General features: G+C 41.5%; 1 protein-coding gene and 2 non-coding genes across 5 annotated transcripts; all 3 read left to right on the top strand.

Annotated features, from left to right (window-relative positions):
- The first annotated feature begins 530 nt into the window (after positions 1-530).
- On the top strand, positions 531-16,946 carry LOC131974979 (ubiquitin-associated protein 2-like). 3 transcript variants are annotated; one of them, XM_059337495.1, is made up of 29 exons: positions 531-652; positions 2,110-2,247; positions 2,591-2,668; positions 2,781-2,891; positions 3,071-3,230; positions 3,549-3,632; positions 4,847-4,910; positions 5,142-5,224; positions 5,513-5,565; positions 5,840-5,904; positions 6,073-6,295; positions 6,430-6,685; positions 6,801-6,932; positions 7,251-7,387; positions 7,848-8,095; positions 8,431-8,674; positions 8,810-8,849; positions 9,101-9,224; positions 9,412-9,469; positions 9,680-9,902; positions 10,309-10,400; positions 10,866-10,916; positions 11,654-11,732; positions 12,010-12,204; positions 12,863-13,033; positions 13,949-14,053; positions 14,506-14,579; positions 15,162-15,353; positions 16,108-16,946. In XM_059337495.1, the coding sequence occupies exons 2-29, from the start codon at positions 2,152-2,154 to the stop codon at positions 16,201-16,203; spliced, it is 3,534 nt and encodes a 1,177-aa protein (XP_059193478.1). In that variant the 5' UTR covers positions 531-652; positions 2,110-2,151; the 3' UTR covers positions 16,204-16,946. The 3 variants fall into 3 exon arrangements, with proteins under 3 accessions (XP_059193478.1, XP_059193480.1, XP_059193479.1); XM_059337496.1 differs by lacking the exon at positions 531-652 and adding an exon at positions 664-883; XM_059337497.1 differs by lacking the exon at positions 13,949-14,053.
- On the top strand, positions 4,942-5,025 carry LOC131975528 (small nucleolar RNA SNORD121A). Its single transcript, XR_009394738.1, has one exon. It is a non-coding gene; the product is annotated as a small nucleolar RNA SNORD121A (small nucleolar RNA).
- LOC131975527 (small nucleolar RNA SNORD121A) lies at positions 9,265-9,340 on the top strand. Its single transcript, XR_009394737.1, has one exon. It is a non-coding gene; the product is annotated as a small nucleolar RNA SNORD121A (small nucleolar RNA).
- Positions 16,947-18,846: the final 1,900 nt, after the last annotated feature.

Below are 18,846 nucleotides of genomic sequence, written 5' to 3'. Positions count from 1 at the left end.
GATTCAATTAAATATGCTTAGTGATCAGTTGTGAGATATTAATTTCAGGTAGTAGGTGATTTGGTGATCATTGTCTGAGTGGAGCAGTGTACAGATAGGCACTTTATCACATTTTATTAAAAAAACATAACTATTCCACAGCTAGTATAGCTGAGAGTGGTGGGGTAAATAACATTTGATTAGAAGATGTCAGCCTAAAGACAGTGTCAATTTAGTGGCTCACTTCTGGTAGTATTACATCACCATCAAAGAAACTAACACAACCTGTTTGGCTAAAGAAAAGAAGAAGAACGCTGTAAGTTAGTACGTTGTGTATATGTGTCGCCTGTATTTGAAACTGCTTCTTGAACAACAACAAAAAACATACAAATTTATATCATATGTCACATTATAAATTACACATGTCGGCAAGGATGGGAAAATGACCACATAAACTCTTCGTAAAGAAAGAGTTTTCACCAGATCCTAGACTGGAGGCATTTCAGCGAAGCGCGCTACCAATCAGGAGCGCGCACGTACGGACACGGCGTCTAACCACCTGACCCGCTAGGTGGGTTTTGATTGGCTGTGTCGGCTTCACAACGTTGAACAACGGCGCGGTGGGTCACGTGACAGCATCTGCTGCTGCTGGCTGAGCGAAGCGTGTTAGCAGGTAAAAGAAAGAATAAAGACGTGTTGTGCTTATGTTGTCGATTTAAAAGCCGTTTGAACAACCAAAGCGTCTTACCGTATAACTTTTAAATTAGTTTTAGGAAAACCGATCGGTCTATTCAGCGAGGCCGTTCGCCCTGTTCGGTGGTTAGCTTGCTGGCTAACTGGCTAGCTAGCAAGCGTTGTATCCGTGCTGCATGTATTGTATGCGGACGGGCCGTTCACATGCCGGGTTAGTTAGCCTGCTGCTCATATACATCGTAGCTTAACATGAACTAGCCACGCGTTTTCGACAACTTCTCTCCCACACACACCGTGTTACATCCCTACAACACAGCCTTAGACACCGACTGTTGGGAATGATAATGTAACACACGGTGTTTGTTCGTTTGTTATTTTCGCTACTGCTAACTTTAGCTAAACTTACCCCGAGGTAAGTGTTAAGTGACTTACGTTAGCTTTTCTCTTCGTTTACACAAAAGGGTACATCTTCGCACTTTGTTTATTTTTTTGTTCTCGAGTCAGTGGGACTATATGAACAGCGATGACAGCAGTGGACAGGTCACTTAGTTGTGAGGTTTTCCCGCTAGTGGTTTGACCGTATAATACGACGTTTTAACGCCAGAAATCGTGTGTGTATCGCACACGGAACAAAGACGAGCGGCTAGCCATGCTAAAGCTAGCAGGAGCTAACGTTAGTTGACCTAGCTAAAGCCAGTGCGGCTCATATTTCCGCCGAGCTTCTTGTAACGTTCACCTAAATAAGGTTATGATTCAGGCATCACTCACGTTAGATACAGGCGTCTGTAAAAACAGTTGCCACACTATACAGTTTTGATTAAACTTTAATCGTGCTGAATAATGTTTTTCTCTTAAGATTGTCAGACAATAGTGTGATCCCAGGCGGTGGATCTAATTTATTGTGTACCACGCTGACAACTTGACTAAAACCACTTATATGTAATATGTAATGTTATATGTAACCCACGGTAATTCTATGCTTTCGATTTCCTGAGACACCGTTTAGGTTGGCATAAAGCCCAAGTTCCTTTGTGGCTAGGTTAGCTACGTTTTACCTTTAATCAAATGACAAATGGCCGTCACTATCTTGAGGTCGTTGATGGGGAAAAGTGTTATCGTTTAAAATACTTGTGCATGGCTGGTGCATACTTGCTGTGTTTTTGTGTGAGCAGACTGAGGGAGGGTTGTAAGTTGACACCCGGACAGTCCCCTCTTGGCTGGCTAAATTTAACCGGGGTGGTGGTGGGCGACAGATGGGGTTATAGTCTTACATGGTATACTTGACAACAGTGAGTCTGTATGCTCATGTTCAGCTTATTGTACTTGCATTAGTCTATTTATTTAGTATTATATTTTACTTGGAATTGTGGTATAATGTAACCATTTCACAGGTTGCTGTCATTTCATTTTACCTCTTACTTTCTTTCTCTCTCTCAGATTTTTCTATTTTGTACATACATTGTTTTGTATATACTGTAAATGATGACTTCAGTGGTCAGCAACCAAGCCCGGGGGACTCGGGACAGAACGCTGCCCACTACCACACAAACAACACAGCCACAAAAACAGATACAGGTGGGTTTTCACCATTGTGCATACATAATTGCATCCAGGGCTAAGGAATTGTCCTGCTTGATTAAAATAGTCTGTTTTTTATGTTTAAGTACAATCAAAATGAAAGTGAATTTGGTAATTATTGTAAAATATATTTTCAAACATTTGAAGGATTTTTTAAGGGACTACATCCTACATGATACACCATCAGCAGGATTGTTTCATTTAATTTAACAGCTTTCATTTAAGTAAGTAAATAAAGCCCAGTGTCTGATGGTCTTATGTTTTGTTTGAACACTAAAAGGAGGCCAAGTTCATTGCGTCCCTCTTGTATTATTTCTAACGGAACTTTTTTGTTAACCAGGCCACAGCAGAACAGATTCGTTTAGCCCAAATGATCTACGACAAAAATGATGCTGATTTTGAAGACAAGGTCAAACAGGTAATGTGTTACCAACATGCCTTCTTGAAATCCTTCTTGAACGACATTGGGACCCTTATGAATCACGTGGTGATGTAACTTAATGCTTTGTTTTTGTTTTGTGCACTCACAGCTGATTGAGGTCACTGGGAAGACTCAAGACGAGTGCATGGTAGCCCTCCATGACTGCAACGAAGATGTAAACAGAGCCATCAATTTTCTGCTGGAGAGCACCTCTGACACAGTAAGTAATTATGTACGCTTGTGCAAACATATTCATATATACATATTATGCTTGTGTTCAAATCCTACGTCAGTTGTTTTGGACTTTGCTGAAACTAAAACAGTTTGTACCATGCAAAATTGTAATCACATTATGGGTTTATTTATCTATTGAGTCAACCATATACTTACCTCTGCCAGAACTCCTGGGAGACTGTGGGGAAGAAGCGGAGCCTTGGGAAAGAAGGCGGACCCTCAGAGATAAAGGAAAGTAGGGAGAAGAAAGGAGGAGATAGGGAGACAAGTCGCGGACGTGGGGCCTCCAACAGAAGGGGCAGAGGCATCAGCCGAGGGCGCGAAGGTAAGAAAGGGAAGAAAGATGTTTGTTCTGCCTGTCTGGAGTGTGTAGATGTGTGTTCTGTTATGTGTTAGTCTGTTAAAATTGTGTTCTGTGTATCTCAAGTGTCTTTGACATTGACAGTTTATTTTCAGTCTTACATTGTTAAAAGTGTGCTGAATGTAATAAAATCGTCAACTTGTATCTGTTTTGATTAACTTTGATTTTTCCAGTTAGCTCAATTGGGGGAAAAAAAAAACCCTCAGGTCATTCTCCCAGTTCAGTATTAATATTTTCACTGTTTATGTTTTAATGCCCCTTCTCTTTCTTGTTAATATCCAGGTCGGGTGGAGGAAAATGGTTTTGAGTTGGCTCCTGGAGACAGAGAGAGAGGGGGGGACCGTGGACGCAGGGGGCGCGGCAGAGGTAAGCAATACAGACATGTGTATTGAATACATTGTCATTTTATTAGCAATTAGTCCAAAGGTGCATAGTTGGAACAAAGATTATGGGGAAAAGTGGTATATTTGGCTACCAGTTATTTTCCAACTATCTTGTTCCATTAATGTAAAAAAACAAAAAAAACATTGCAGATTCAAAACTAATATGAGCATTTGAAACGAACCATGAAGGTTGTTGGGTAAACCAAAACATTGTTGAGCAAAACCATATTTGGTTTACACATGTTGATAGACAATTAAAACATCTGCTGTATGAGTTTGTTGCATGCTTATGTCTATTTTGGGCAGTCCACTTTTTGCACATGTCCATAAATGTACGCAAATTGTAATATCTGTTTTTTGGTTAACTAAGATCTTTCTATACAGAATTGTCTAAGATGTTGTTGTGCATGTTTTGATGCTGTAGCTAGCAACATACTGTATCTATTTGTATCTGCAGGCATTTAGACTATTACAGCACTCAACATGTGTGGAATGCAATCAGTCTCTGCAGCTGCTTGAGCGTGGGGCGGGGGATGTTGTCGAAAGATAAGAGATAAGAGGGGGTAAAAAGGAGTAGAATACTACATGATTTGTGGGCTTATTTTGTAATGACGAGTGATTCAAGAATAGTGGCCTCGTTCAGAAGGAATGATGTCACATGGCTGGCTATGCTTTTACAGCTGAAAAAATGCATGTATTCTTGTGGTGGCTTGTCTTTGTGAATAGCAGTTAAATGCCTTATGTTAGAACCTACTGCTTTTGCCCAACTCATCTCTTAAAGTCTCTTAAAGTCAATAGTCAAGAGCTATTTAGACAGTCTGTCTTCAATGTTACCTCAATGATCCAAGTTTTGACAACATACATTTGTGTGTTATTGTGTGATAGTTAACTTCTGTCACATTGCGCAACATTATTGGTTTACTTTTAGAGTACAAGTAATGCTGCATTTAATGTGGAAAAAAACAGATATAAACCTGATAGAAAATAAACTGAAGGCAAATGTATGTTGGTATGGTTTTTAACAAAAATTATGTTATTGTACAAAGCTCTAGAAAGGTCATTGACCGAAATATTTTTTTCTATTTTCTTTAGTATACATACATGTATACAAAATCCTTGGAAAAATGCCTAATGAAGAGATGAAACTGAAAGGGACCAATCAGCAGAGGTCATCTGGTTGTTTATGTGTGTCCTCAGGGGCAGGGGTTCGCGGTAGAGGAAGAGCAGCTGCTGGCAACAGGTTCTCCTCCCAGGGAATGGGGTAAGAGTGTGTTTAGTTAAGCCTGATTTAGGATGAGGAGGTAGTGATGGTGATTACAAGCACATATCTTAAAAAACAAATATGTGGATAAATAAAGTTTCTGAATCTCCTCATTCAGTAGAAGGAATAGACCAGATGGATTTTTTTTTTCAATTTCACTATTGCCTAACTTTTCCACATGTCCCCTGCCCTTTCCTGTCGTCTCTTCTTTCCACTCTCTACTTCTTTCAGAACCTTCAATCCTGCTGACTACACAGCCAATTCTCGAGGTCGCCAAGAGACATGGGATGGCAACGAACCTGCTGAGGGAACTGGTAAGGAACATAACAGAACATAGGATGTAGTGTTTCTATGCAGTTTCCTATTTTTACTGTAGACTGGTTTAGTTGTCAGCTTAAAAGTATCTTCCAGTGTTCTTGCCCCAACTCGGCGCAATATTCCAAATTCAGGCCACTAGGTGCCAAATAAAAGAAGAAGTCCAGCAGAAAGGGGCAAATGCATAAATTGCATTCCTATATTTTATATTACTGCAGTTAATGGATGATGAGAGACACAACATAACATGGCTGCTCTTTTTTTTTTTTTTTTTTTTTTTTTTTTAGGAACATGGGGAGGCAATGTGGAAGACTGGGCTTCAGAGGACTGGAATGAGGACGTAAGGCTGTACTTGTTATTGACTTGAAAGGGATTTCCATTGCTTCAGTTTTAGAGCCTACAAAAGTTTGTTTACTAGCCTGCCTACTGTCTAGTGGCATTTTAGATTTAGTGACATAACATACTAAATGCTGTTGGTTAAGAGTCTGATTTTGTGTTAGTTATCTCTGTTGTTTAGAATGGTTGTTGATACTCAGTACAGCAGATAGACCCATACTATGTATGTAATGTAATTCAAAGGATGCTTAACTCTACTCTTCCTGTCTTTTTCACAGTTGTCTGAGACCAAAGTATTCACTGCCTCTTCTCCTTCTTCAAACCACATCACACCTGGACCCAAGTAAGCCACCCTGCCCAACGTGCAGTCAAATTAAACTGTACAGAGAACATGTTTTTATATAATCTGTGTGGATATCTACTCCTTGGTGACACTCCTCCCCAAACCCTTCTTTTCTCCCACTCTTCACTCCCTCAACTCTTCCTGTCCTCGTCTTCTGCCTCTCCTCAGTGTCGACCTGGCTTGCCTACTGCCTAAGACCGGAGTGGCTTCTATGGACTCTGACTTGGGGGTGATTGTAGATGGCCCCTCAGCTGAGGATTTGGGCCAAAGCCTGGTGTTTACCAATTCCCACCACAATGGACGCACTGCAACACACAGCTACGCACACGCCACAGCCAACAGCTATGCCCATGCCGCCTCTGCTAGTACCACCTACGCACATGCTGCACTGGTACAGACAAGCACACATTCTTACACTTACACATGTGCAAGCACCAGTAAACTGTTAGACATGTTTATATGCCTCCAAAATGATACATGGTATTTGTATATTCAGTTCTTGTTTTGGTTCCCTCATTCTCCCAGTCATCAGTCCTGGGCTCTGGTTTTGGGTCCCTGAACGCACCTAAGCTGACACCTGCCTCTGACATCAGGACATCCGATCAGCTCAACGGGCCTCGACTTGGTCAGAGAGCCAGTCAGACGTTGGCCACCGCCAGCAACATTAGTGTTTCCAAAGATGCAGGGCCACCTCCAATACAGATCCCTGCTCCTGCCTGCTCTCCCTCTGTAGAAGTCAAACCTCAGAGAATGGAGAACGGCCCTGTTACTGCCCAACACTGTAAGTTTAAATTTCTCAAAATAAATGAATAAGAAATGTGACACATGACTATTAAATCTTACTACAACATCATTTTTAAGCGGTATAAATATATATTTATCTGTATTTTCTTCAGTGGAGATAAAGCTTCAGCCAGAGCCATCAGCGGTGCTCAGCCAGCTGGCTCAGAGGCAACAACAGTCCTCCATCCTTCCCACCACAGAGCCTCTGGGCCTGTCACATGCGCCACAGGTCCCCACACCGCCAGGTAGGGCTACAGAATAGTATCACACTATACTGTTAAAGGTGTGAAAGATTGTTTAGAGTACCACATGACACTAGAGCTGCACCTCAACTAATATTGAATGGGAGTCAGTAGATTTGGCATCATGATCTAATGATGAGTTCAATAACAGCCAAATAGTAAAGTGCTTTTCTGCTAAAAGTGAAACAAAGATAATGGCTATAAAGCTGATTTCAAAGTTTATACACAAAATAGTGTTAAACAAAATAGTGATGGCAGTGCCATCTCTGCTCAAGAAGTGAGTAGTGATGTGATTTTGACGACGCTGTCAATTACCTTTAGGTCACGAGTCCTCCGTCCCTCCTGTAAGAGATGGAGCTTCTCCAGGAGTGAAGTTGCCAGGCATGGAGCTTTCCGTCACAGAACCCCCTCAGCGGCAGCTAAAGACACAGAGACGCAGAGTACCTCCTCCCTCAAAGGTAAGCTCTCCTCACCTTTTTAGCCAATGAAATGACTGCAATAACCTCCATGCAAAATGAACAGAAGAGCAGTGCTACATGCAAGACACTATAGAAACTGAAAGTCATTTCACTTATCTGCTTTCACATGCTTGAAAAGACAAGCAAGCTAACTGACCTGCTATATATGCTTTGTTTTCTTTAAGCTGTTAACTCCATTCCCATGAATTTACATCTCATTTTATCTTGCCAGCAAACAGAGGTTGCAGTTATGACAGTTTATACTGTGACACATTCAAGCAGTAGTTTACAGGACTGTTTTGACTAAACCCGACAGTTATCAGTATTCATTTTTTGACTGAAAATAACTTTGTTCACATTTAAAACATTTTACACATGGAACAAAAACACACATTTAAAGTAATCAAATTGGTAAATTATCTATTTCCCAAATTCTACAAAAAAAATGTTTTCTCCTCAGATCCCATCGTCGGCAGTAGAGATGCCAGGCTCAGCAGATGTACCTGGTCTGAATGTTCAGTTTGGGGCTCTTGACTTTGGGTCTGAGGCTGGTAGTGGAACGGTAGACATGGCACAGACGGAGTCAGTCAGGGAACAAGCCCCGGCTCAGGGCCCAGCTACAGCAGCTCCAGTACCCATGCCTGTCCCAAGCGCTGTTCCCACACAGCAGCCACAGAGCAGCCTGTTCTCCAAACCAGGATCTGTCAGGTGTGTGTGTGTTGTGCTAGGCACAGGTTTACGTGAGTGATTTATAATTTTGTACATGTGGGTATTTGAGTATCTGTCCAGCATGAAGTCTTGAGCAATACAGAGCTGAGCACTCACTGCATCCATTGCAAACAATTTATCAATATAATTAAAAGGGTTTAGAGACGAATGTCTCCATTTTAGCTCAGTTACAGCAAGAAACTGCTTGTATGTTTTGCATGTTATCAGAAATAATAATACTTGGTGCCTCTTCCACTATCACATTCTTTGTTCTTTTGTTTTTTGAATATTTATCCATCTTTTCCCATCTCCCTTCCTCTCTGTCCTGTGAACAGTGAACACATGAGCAGCCTACCCACCTTACCTCTAGCCGTATCAGATCCCAGCTTTCCTTCACCATCCTTGGGCTTACCCAGTGCCACACCCTCCCCCTCCATGGGTCTTCCCAGTGCAGCTGCTCCACCCTCTTCTACAGCTCCTACTGCAGCCAGCCGTGTGGAGAGCAGTGGTCCAAGGTCCCTGCCACCTCATATGGGCTTCTCTCAGAGCAAAGATGCCCCCTCTGCTGCTTCTCTCACAGTGAGGATTAAAACGTTTTTTCTATATATGCACAAGCAACTAAAATAACAAGTGTGTTGATCGACCTGTCTCAATGTCCGCTTAATACCTTACCTAAAACCAAAATGTAATCATTTCTTGCTCTCTTCCTCATAGAATGGCTACAGTGGCATGAAGACACAGAGCACACAGGACCGTAAGTATACTCAACAACTGAAGTGGCACATCAAATCCAATATGATAAATATTGATTGCTAAATGCATCCGATGGGAAGTGGAAGTCCTGTAAATGAAAATGGATGAGGTTTGATAAAGCCCAGGACAAACTCCACCCATATTTCTTGTCCAACTTTGTTATATTAATTGTTTCATTATTTAATTCATACTCGTGTAGTCAGTGCACCATTTAGAGATTTACACCAAATTAATGTTATTTCTTTTAAACAGCTACGTCGTCAACGTCAAGAACAGTGAAAACTGAGTCTCCTGTTATGACGAGTGACAGTGGCCACCACATCCCCTCCCCTGCAGTTACACCTTCCCACTCAACATCCATCCCCTCACTCAGCAGGTATGAGACGCACAATGATTAATGTTTGTGTCCTTTTTTTGGCCTGGAGATAATGATGCTTACAAGCACATATCCTAATCCTTATGTGGAAATATATTTCACTGAATCTCCAGTCTTCCTGCTCACTGAGTACTTTGACTTTATCAGATTTAAGCAGGCTGACAGAATGATTTTATTCTTTCTCTAGTCATGTGACCAGTACTCACTCATCTGGATCGGTCCTCGCCACAAGCTCCTCCCTCACTGTAAGTGTGTGTTCATGCTTGCCTATCAACGCAAGTGTGTTAATAAATCTTGACATATTTGCTGAAAAATGTAGACATGTGGTGCTGGTGGGGTATTTGAAGTGCTTTGGTTTCTAGGGAACCGTTTTATTTATGACAACAATCAAGACTTGACCTGCAAAACGGGTTCTCTTCTCACCCACCCTTTCTGCTCTTTTTCTGTTACCTCAGATAAGTAATGAGGAGGGCAGCAGTAGCGGTAACCTCCACGGCTTCCCGTCATCGTCGTCCAGCCAAGCAATCAATTCTATTCCTTCGATTCCCCCGACTGTCAGCAGCTCAATCCCCAATGGTCTGCACCCATCTGGAGCACCGGGACTTACTCCAAATGGCACAAATGCCACACTCTCAGCTGCAGGCAACCGTACGGCACCCCTGCTCACCACCACCTCTGGTAGGCTTATAGGTAGACATGGGAATCACACCACTGTATCGTAGAGACTTTTTTTCAAATGATTCATCTTCAAAAACGATTTCTCTTGTAATAAGGCTGTTTTGACACTCAACTGAGACCATATTGGTCTATACAAATTAATCTAACTTCTATACAAATATAAATCACAAGATCTACAATATAATTTAGCAAAGCGAGGTACATTTGAGAGATCATACAACAAAAGCAAGGATGAAGTCAAGAAACAATACAAGAATAAGCAATAAGTGGCATATATTACGTTGAGTCTTGTTAGGACGTAAGTGCTTTGAAGATGTATGTGTTTTTGGGACGCAAGTGGGCAATGGAAGATGATTCATTATTTAATGTTTATGTCACGTGAAACATCCTTTCTTCTCTTTGCCAGGTAAAGCTCCTCCAAACTTGGCCCAAGGTGTGCCACCTCTCCTGGCAAACCAGTACATCATGGGCCCTGGCGGCTTGCTCCCTGCATACCCGGTAATTACACACTTTTCTAATCATTTTTGATTTACTTGAATGTGTAGTATTTAATCCCCTGGGTTTAAAAAAAAAAGTGAAACACGTGTTGTGTCACTAGAACCTGCAATAGAAAGTGAAAAAACTCGCACAAAGCATTTTTATTCTGTCAACAGTGTATTTGTAAGGTTTCATGGATACCTTAAGTAATAAAACCCTGTATTTACCATGAGTGGATACATTCCATTGAGAAAGTATGGCAGTAAGTTCGCTCCTTATTCTATAGAGCCTTTCAGTGTTAAAGGTTCTGATAAGACATAACATCTGTGGAACGCACTGAGACACTGACTAAAGATGCTAAAAATGGGTAGAGGACAACAAAACTAACGCTGAGTTTGCAGGGTTTTGTAGAGGGATTTATTTGAGACTCCCAGCATGTTGCTAAATTATCACCAATTCTTCTCTCCATTTTCTTTATTTCAACAGCAAATCTATGGATATGAGGACTTGCAAATGCTGCAGTCTCGCCTTCCTATGGTGAGTCCGTTTATTTTGCCCTATGGTCTGCTGTATATTACTGTGGTTCTAGTTAGGACTAGGCGATATGGTCAAATCGATATACGTCATTTTAATATCTCAATAACGACTTGTATCATATTATTGTATGTTTTCTACTAATTCAGTAAATAGTCTAAATGAAATATCCACAAAGCTATTTTGTATAGTCACATGTGAACTAAATTCTTGACAAATTGAATACTGAGCACTCACTCAATTGAGAACTTAAGAGCAAAATGGACAAGTTTCAAGTGAAATTATAGAGAAAAATAAATAATACACTGACCATGTTTGCACACAAATGCAGAGTAATCAGATTAAAACGATAATCTCATTTAACTACACCAGGGTATTTGCAAAAAGCAAATTTGTCGTGTTTAGGCATGCAGGAGGTGCTGAGGTTTCCACTGCTGTTGGAAAACAGAAGCTTGTGACTCTAAGGTTTCATCTTTGACATGATTCCATAGAAAGATAATACATTATGGAATTATCGCCCAGCCTTCGTCCTAGTACGTTTGTAAATCAGCAATTGGCTTACATATGTTTCCCTGCATGTGACCTTCCTGCTACTTTTTAGCATAGTAAGCACTGACAGTCTGAATCCTTTCTTCTACTGCATGGCAATGGCACTAGATTCCCAAAGAGGCAGTAAAGCAATAAAATTGGCAGGGCTACTTTTGGCATTTCAAGTATTATGTTTTTCTCTTCCAACAAAGGATTATTATGGTGTAACATTCCCTGGTACTACGGCTGCTATGCCTGGAAGAGATGGCCTGGCCAATAATCCATATTCTGGTAAGTTCAATTTTATGTTTTAACTGGAGTTTCTGAGTTGATATGACAGCAGTCATGACATTTGTAGCAGTCACTTTTGCAGTTCAGCTATATTTATTACATCAACATGGAGATGACTGTCTGTGACAAAGTGCTTTGTTTTTCTTAATTGGGTCACTTTTAAGCTTCTAAATGTTAGCTGTTTAACAAACAGGCCATTGAAGATTAAGATTTAGATCTGTTTTTTTTTTTTTTTTAAACTTCAGTTGTGTCTTCTCTTCCATCATTTTCTGTCCAGGTGAGGCGACAAAGTTTGGCAGGAATGATTCGTCGTCCCCAGCTCCCCCAAGCAGCATGTCTAACGCTGGGGTGCAGTCACAGCCCCAGCAGGCTCCGCAGGCAGGAACACAGGGACAGGGCCAGGCCCAGGGTCAGCAAACACAGAACCAGGCCTTCCTCAACCCCCCCCTGCCCCCCGGCTATGGATACACTGGTAAGGAAAATTAAAGTTATGTTAATGTAGGGGGTGTTGGCCAAACATACTTCCAGTCTATTAATTTACTCTGGCAAATTCCAGCTTTGGCCACCATCTCCCCATTTGTAATTTTGGCTTCATGTTTCAATGTTTGTTTGTTTGTTTGTTTGTTTGTTTGTTTGTTTGTTTGTTTGTTTATTTATTTATTTATTTATTTATTTAATGTATTTTTTTGGGCTTTTTCATGCCTTTAATGGATAGGATAGCTGAAGATAGACAGGAAGCAGGGGGCAGAGAGAGGGGAATGACATGCAGTAAACGGCCGTCCGATGCGGGACTCGAACCGGGGCCAGCTGCAGTGAGGACTGAAGCCTCTACACATGGGGCGCCTGCGTAACCCACTACGCTACCGACCACCCCATGTTTCAATGTTTATAAGGAATTTGTTGAAATATGTCAGGAGTACTTGAAGCTAAACATGACAGAATTCAGTAAAGACCCAGACTTTATGATTTTCATGTAATTTTTACATGACCGATGTAGACAGTCTAATTGTGACTGTGCAGACTGTATTGATGCAACACTCCAATCCTCTCTGCATAAAAGAGCCCTTCTCATCATTGTTGCTCAAAAATGCTTTACTAGCAATCACTTTGATATTTTTCTAACTTTACAGGTCTGCCGTACTACGCTGGTATGCCAGGGGTCCCCTCAGCCTTCCAGTACGGCCCCACCGTCTTTGTGCCTCCTGCTTCAGCGAAGCAGCCTGCAATGGGCCTGGCCAATCCCTCCAATCAGTATCACCAACAGCATCAGCCCAGTTATGGACAGCATGCATATGGAACAGGTAAGACCAGGACAAAACCAGGAAGGGTCCCTCTGTCACTGCTCTGACTCGTATAGGTTCAGACAACTAACATAGCACATTTCAGTGTTCAGAGTCAAGTCATGACAAAAAGTTTCCATGTGATAGTTAAATATATATACAATAGTTTTGATTTAGCTTTTGTATTGATTAACTAATTTGAACCTGTGCGTGTCTGTTTGAACAATAATGGCACAGGTTTATCTTAACTTATTACTGCCAACCTATTACACTACCTCAAACTGTCATAGGAACTTGTCACAAGTTGTGGCACTCCCAATTTCCTTGTATAGGTGTCTGTACAATGACAACAAAGGGTATCTTTTCTTATTTGAGAAGAATACTCTATTATCTTCAACAGTTGGACTGGTTATGGTGACATTAGTCTGTCATCTTGCCAGTCACTTCTGTCTGTATTTGGATGCTCAAAAGTCAACCTGCTCTTGTAGAAGTGGACACAGTTTGGTACAACTTTATTTTACAAGTACATGTGTTTTGAGAGACCGGATGTGTGTTCAGAGACCTAGGCATAAATTAGTTGTAGAAAGGGAGGCAAAAGAGGATTCAATATCCAACCCTTTATACATGTACACCAAAGGCTGCATGTGCGTGTGGAATCGGGCCTGTGTGTGTTTTTTGCTTGTGCTGCATGCATAGCTCAAACCCCCTGCTGAAGTTGGACACGGCTCAATATAGACACAGCTGCCATTTTAGTCAGGTTACCTTACTGCCTTTCTCTCCCCTGCCCCCCTCTCTTTTCTCTTCCCATCCTCTTTCCACCTATTTTCTTCACGTCATCTTTTCCCCGTCTTTTTCTTCCTACCCCCTCCTCTCTCTCTCCTTTGCTCGCTCTGCCTCCTCTATACTTCTGGTCTCTTCCTCCTCCTCCTCCTTCAGCCTTTGATGACCTGTCTCAAGCCCACGGTGGGGAGTACAGTAAGGGAGGGTACGGAGGCTCTGCCCAGTCACAGGCCAAGTCAGCGGGCAGCGGCCCAGGGAAAGGTACATACACAACACGCGCGCACAATCTAACTACACACAGCTAAAGTCAGTGGGCATTTCCCTGTGGGAAAAAACGGATGTACTCACAATTGCAGATGATTCTACAGCCAAGAGTGCTCTGGAGAAAGGTGTGTATATGCACGTGTGTGATTGCACTTTGATGTGCACATAAATGGATACATGCAAGAGGGTGACAAAGTGAGAAACAAGCCTCTGCGCCTCCTCACTCATGCTTCTTCCTACTGGCTGGCCCCCCTCCTACTAACAGTGGAAATGAACATTCAGTGCTTAATATTAAGTCTTCAGTGAAGTGACAGTTTTACTTCTTCCCCTTTAACCCATCTACTTTCCTCTCTTCTCTATTGTTTCCTTCCTCCCTCATTTGCTTTCCCCCCTCCCTCTTACATTCCAATCTTGTCCTTTCCTATTCCCGCTCTTCATTCTCCTCTCAGCACCAGGACTGTCGGGGTCAGGTACCAGTGGGGGAGTACCTGACATGGGAGGTTCAATCTACAGCAAAACTCAGGTGAGTGACTTGTTGTCCTGTTGTATGCCTGTGTTTCTGTCATGGCTAAGTGCCTCTGCTTGTTAGATAATGGTAGTCTTAAAACAACACCAGAAGTACTATTTATGCAAATAATTCTCAATCAAAATTAGAAGATGTCAACGGCGCTTCTTCTTTAATAGCCCATCAACTTAAACTTGGAGTCTGCGATTCTCAAAAAAGATTAATTTGAACTAAACATCCAAACACCTCTTGTCAGTGACCCTTTTACTGCTCTCACTTCCTTGATCTTTATACAGCCATGTTTTTTGCCCTGCATGAACACAGCTGTTGCTGTATCGCTGGAATAGTGTTGTGTGGCACATTAGATTTTTTTCAGCACACAAATTCAGCAATAGTCTCCTCACTTTGCACTAGCTTTCTGTTCTGACAGATGTATTGGATTAAAATCGCGGATTCACCTTTTACGTTGTAAATTAAGCAGAATTTTTTTTCCTTTGGCAAGAGATTTCCTTTTTTTAAAATGTATTTTGCGTGCACTTGATCATGTTTGCATGTATTTGCAATTTTAACTTCTCTTCGTCTTCTCTTTGTTCTCTTCAGTCATTTGACAAGCAGGGCTTCCACACAGGAACACCGCCTCCCTTCAGCCTGCCTTCGGCACTCGGGGGAACAGGGCCCCTGAACCCTGGAGGTGCTCCTGGCTATGCCCCTGCTCCCTTCCTGCACATCCTGCCACCGCACCAACAGCCCCACTCCCAGCTGCTGCACCATCACCTCACACAGGACGGACAGGTAAACTGAAGTCTCTCTGCATACACATTCTGGCCACCCACATTTTCACAACATTAATGTTCATTATTAGAAGTCTTTTTACACACAACTTGTTAGCTGTGACCTCAGCACGGTAATTAGCTGATGTAGATGGGCAACAAAACAGAACATCTCCTGTGCATTAACTAAAGTTAATAATTGCGGTCAGGCTGCACTCAAAATGTAACAAGTGGGGCTGGTGCATGGCAAACTTTTTAGGGGATTGGTTTTCTGGTCTGTATCTGTCTTGTTTGTAGCCAAACCATATCCAAAACTGAGTCTGAGAGGGTTTCCATGTGTTGTGCCCTCTTCACGTTAGCAACACAGCACTTCTATACTTCATTCCAGCTTTGCTCCCACATTTTGACAAAGGATACAGAAAATGTATACAGAATAGATATTTTATTTAATTTTAGTAAAATATAACGTACCGCCCAGCCCTAAGCTCTAGGAATGTTTTGGGCAAAAAAAAGGTTTTAAAAGGCTTTTGTTTAAACGGTCAGTCACAGTCAACACTGCAAACTCCAGCTGATGGTTCCTGTGTCCTCAGAAAGCAGTACCTAGGGATATCATGAGGATCACGACTGGACTGTAGGAGCCTTTGGGTTGAGCTAGTGAAGTCGAGTCCCTGAAAAGTTTCCTGAAAATGCTCCTGCAGCTTTAAAGGACTAATAAACTTCATGGAAATTTAAATAAACCTGTTAGGTAGTGACATTGACTTTTGTTTTCTCCCCAGGGTGGTCCTGGTCAGCGCAGTCAGTCCAGCAGCATGCAGCAGAAAACCCAGGGCAGCAAGTCCAGCTACGGCAGCTCCCCCTACTGGGCTAACTGAGGAATGCTTCCCACACCCCCCCTCCCCCAAAAGGCTGTTTGTGTGCGCGCGTGCGTGTAAAGCTAAAACAAAAAAACAGAAAGACACACTACCCTCACAATGAGCAACCCTGGGCTGCCTCGCCCCACTCCCCCCACCTCCACAAGTCCTCATAAGTCTTTTGGGTTCTCTCTTCCCCCCCTTTTCAAAAATTGGTTGTACATGTAAGATATTTATGTATGTATTTATATATATATACTGTATATGTAATAGTAGAACATGAAATGTGGTTGCTGCATTTTATTTTTGAAGGACTTTTTGTTTACTTTTTTCAAAACTGCAGGAAAAGATGTTACATTAGGACAGAATGAGGTGATGATGATGGTGAGAGCGAGTGAAGAAGAGAAATGATCTAAAACTTCCTGTAAGAAACCAGAAAAAGGAAAAGGAGAGAGCTATAGCACTGATTGCGTATGAGGACATTTCAGATGGGGGTGGGGTTTATAATAACTAACTGCATCTGTCTCGTCTTTTTTTCTTTTCTTTTTTTATACATAAGTTCCTGAATGACCAGGCTCATCTCCCAAACTTCAATTTGTAGCTTCCAGTCTTTACCCTACTGCTTCTCTCCCTTCTTCTGGAGGGCTGCCTACTCCTTGTGTCAACACCTCCCCTTTAAAGACAGACTTGCCCATCTAAATTTTATATTTTAATTTAATTTTAACCCTGATTTCCCTCGAAATAAAAGTTCTGAGCAGTTGGGATTCTGTCTTGTTGGAGTTTTCTTTCTGTATTTGTTTGCTCGTGTGCTACTTTTTCACATGGGTTATCTTAGGCTGTTGGAAGAAAGTTTTATCTTTCATTACATGTTTATTTAGCCATTTATTTTATTTAATTCTGCACCAAAGAGACTATATTGGCTGCAATATCTGTTATGGATGAATTTTCCTCCTCTGAAATCATTATTGTATTGGTCTCCAAAATCCAATTTGGTCGGGCTGTAGTTCTCACATTAAATCATCCATTTAGAAATGTAGAGAAATAACGATATATGTAAATATTTTATCCAAATTATTTTGTTCGTGCTCCTTTCGCAGTTTTGTTATAACAACCCGTCTCTCGGTACACAAGTCCACCTAAAGTGTCCATTTACAGTTGCTTTCATGAAGTCCTTTGTTTCATTGTGTAAACCCATTTCAGTCTCAGCAGCCGTCCCTCCAGTTCAGTTTATTTTTTTGACAAACAAAAGTATCTGCAGTATATTTCTATATGTGCCATATATCTTCCTGTATATATCTTCAAAAAAAATAAGGGCTCTAAGTTTGCATTAACTTTTATAATTTCTTTTCACACTTTTACAGAACCCTTGAATTATTTGGCAATTCCAAAGGATTTACAGTAGTGTTCAAAATAATAACAGTCCAATGTGACTAACCAGATTAATCCAGGTTTTTAGTATATCTTTTATTGCTACATGGCAAACAAGGTACCAGTAGGTGCAGTAGATTCTCAGAAAACCAACAAGACCCAGCATTCGTGATATGCACGCTCTTAAGGCTGTGCAATTGGGCAATTAGTTGAAAGAGGTGTGTTCAAAAAAATAGCAGTGTGGCATTCAATCAGTGAGGTCATCAATTTTGTGAATCAGGTGGCCTCTATTTAAGGATGAAGCCAGCACTTGTTGAACATGCATTTCTCTTTGAAAGCCTGAGGAAAATGGGTTGTTCAGAAGAACAGCGTACTTTGATTAAAAAGTTGATTGGAGAGGGGAAAACTTATAAAGAGGTGCAAACAATTATAGGCTGTTCAGCTAAAATGATCTCCAATGCTTTAAAATGGAGAGCAAAACCAGAGACATGTGGCAGAGAACAGAAGACAACCATCAAAATGGATGGAAGAATAACCAGAATGGCAAAGGCTCAGCCAATGATCAGCTCCAGGATGATCAAAGACAGTCTGGAGTTACCTGTAAGTGCTGTGACAGTTAGAAGACGTCTGTGTGAAGCTAATCTATTTACAAGAATCCCCCGCAAAGTCCCTCTGTTAAAAAAAAGGCATGTGCAGAAGAGGTTACAATGTGCCAAAGAACACATCAACTGGCCTAAAGAGAAATGGAGGAACATTTTGTGGACTGATGAGAGTAAAATTGTTCTTTTTGGGTCCAAGGGCCGCAGACAGTTTGTGAGACGAGCCCCAAACTCTGAATTCAAGCCACAGTACACAGTGAAGACAGTGAAGCATCATGATATGGGCATGTTTCTCCTACTATGGTGTTGGGCCTATTTATCTCATACCAGGGATCATGGATCAGTTTGCACATGTCAAAATACTTGAAGAGGTCATGTTGACTTATGCTTAAGAGGACATGCCCTTGAAATGGGCGTTTCAACAAGACAATGACCCCAAACACACTAGAAAACAAGCAAAATCTTTATTCCAAACCAACAACATTGATGTTATGGAGTGGCCAGCCCAATCCCCGGACAAAAATGGCTGTTTCTGAAGCAAAACCAAGAAATGTAAATTAATTGTGGGATGTTGTTAGAGAATCTTGGAGTGGAATAACAGCTGAAAGGTGCCACAAGTTGGTTGACTCCATGCCACACAGATGTGAAGCAGTTATAAAAAAACTGGTCATACAACTAAATATTAGTTTAGTGAATG

This window comes from Centropristis striata, chromosome 7, assembly GCF_030273125.1.
Source record: "Centropristis striata isolate RG_2023a ecotype Rhode Island chromosome 7, C.striata_1.0, whole genome shotgun sequence".
Taxonomy (NCBI): Eukaryota; Metazoa; Chordata; class Actinopteri; order Perciformes; family Serranidae; genus Centropristis; species Centropristis striata.
Note: the sequence above shows the minus strand (reverse complement) of the source record. Positions and strands in the feature narration are given on the sequence as shown.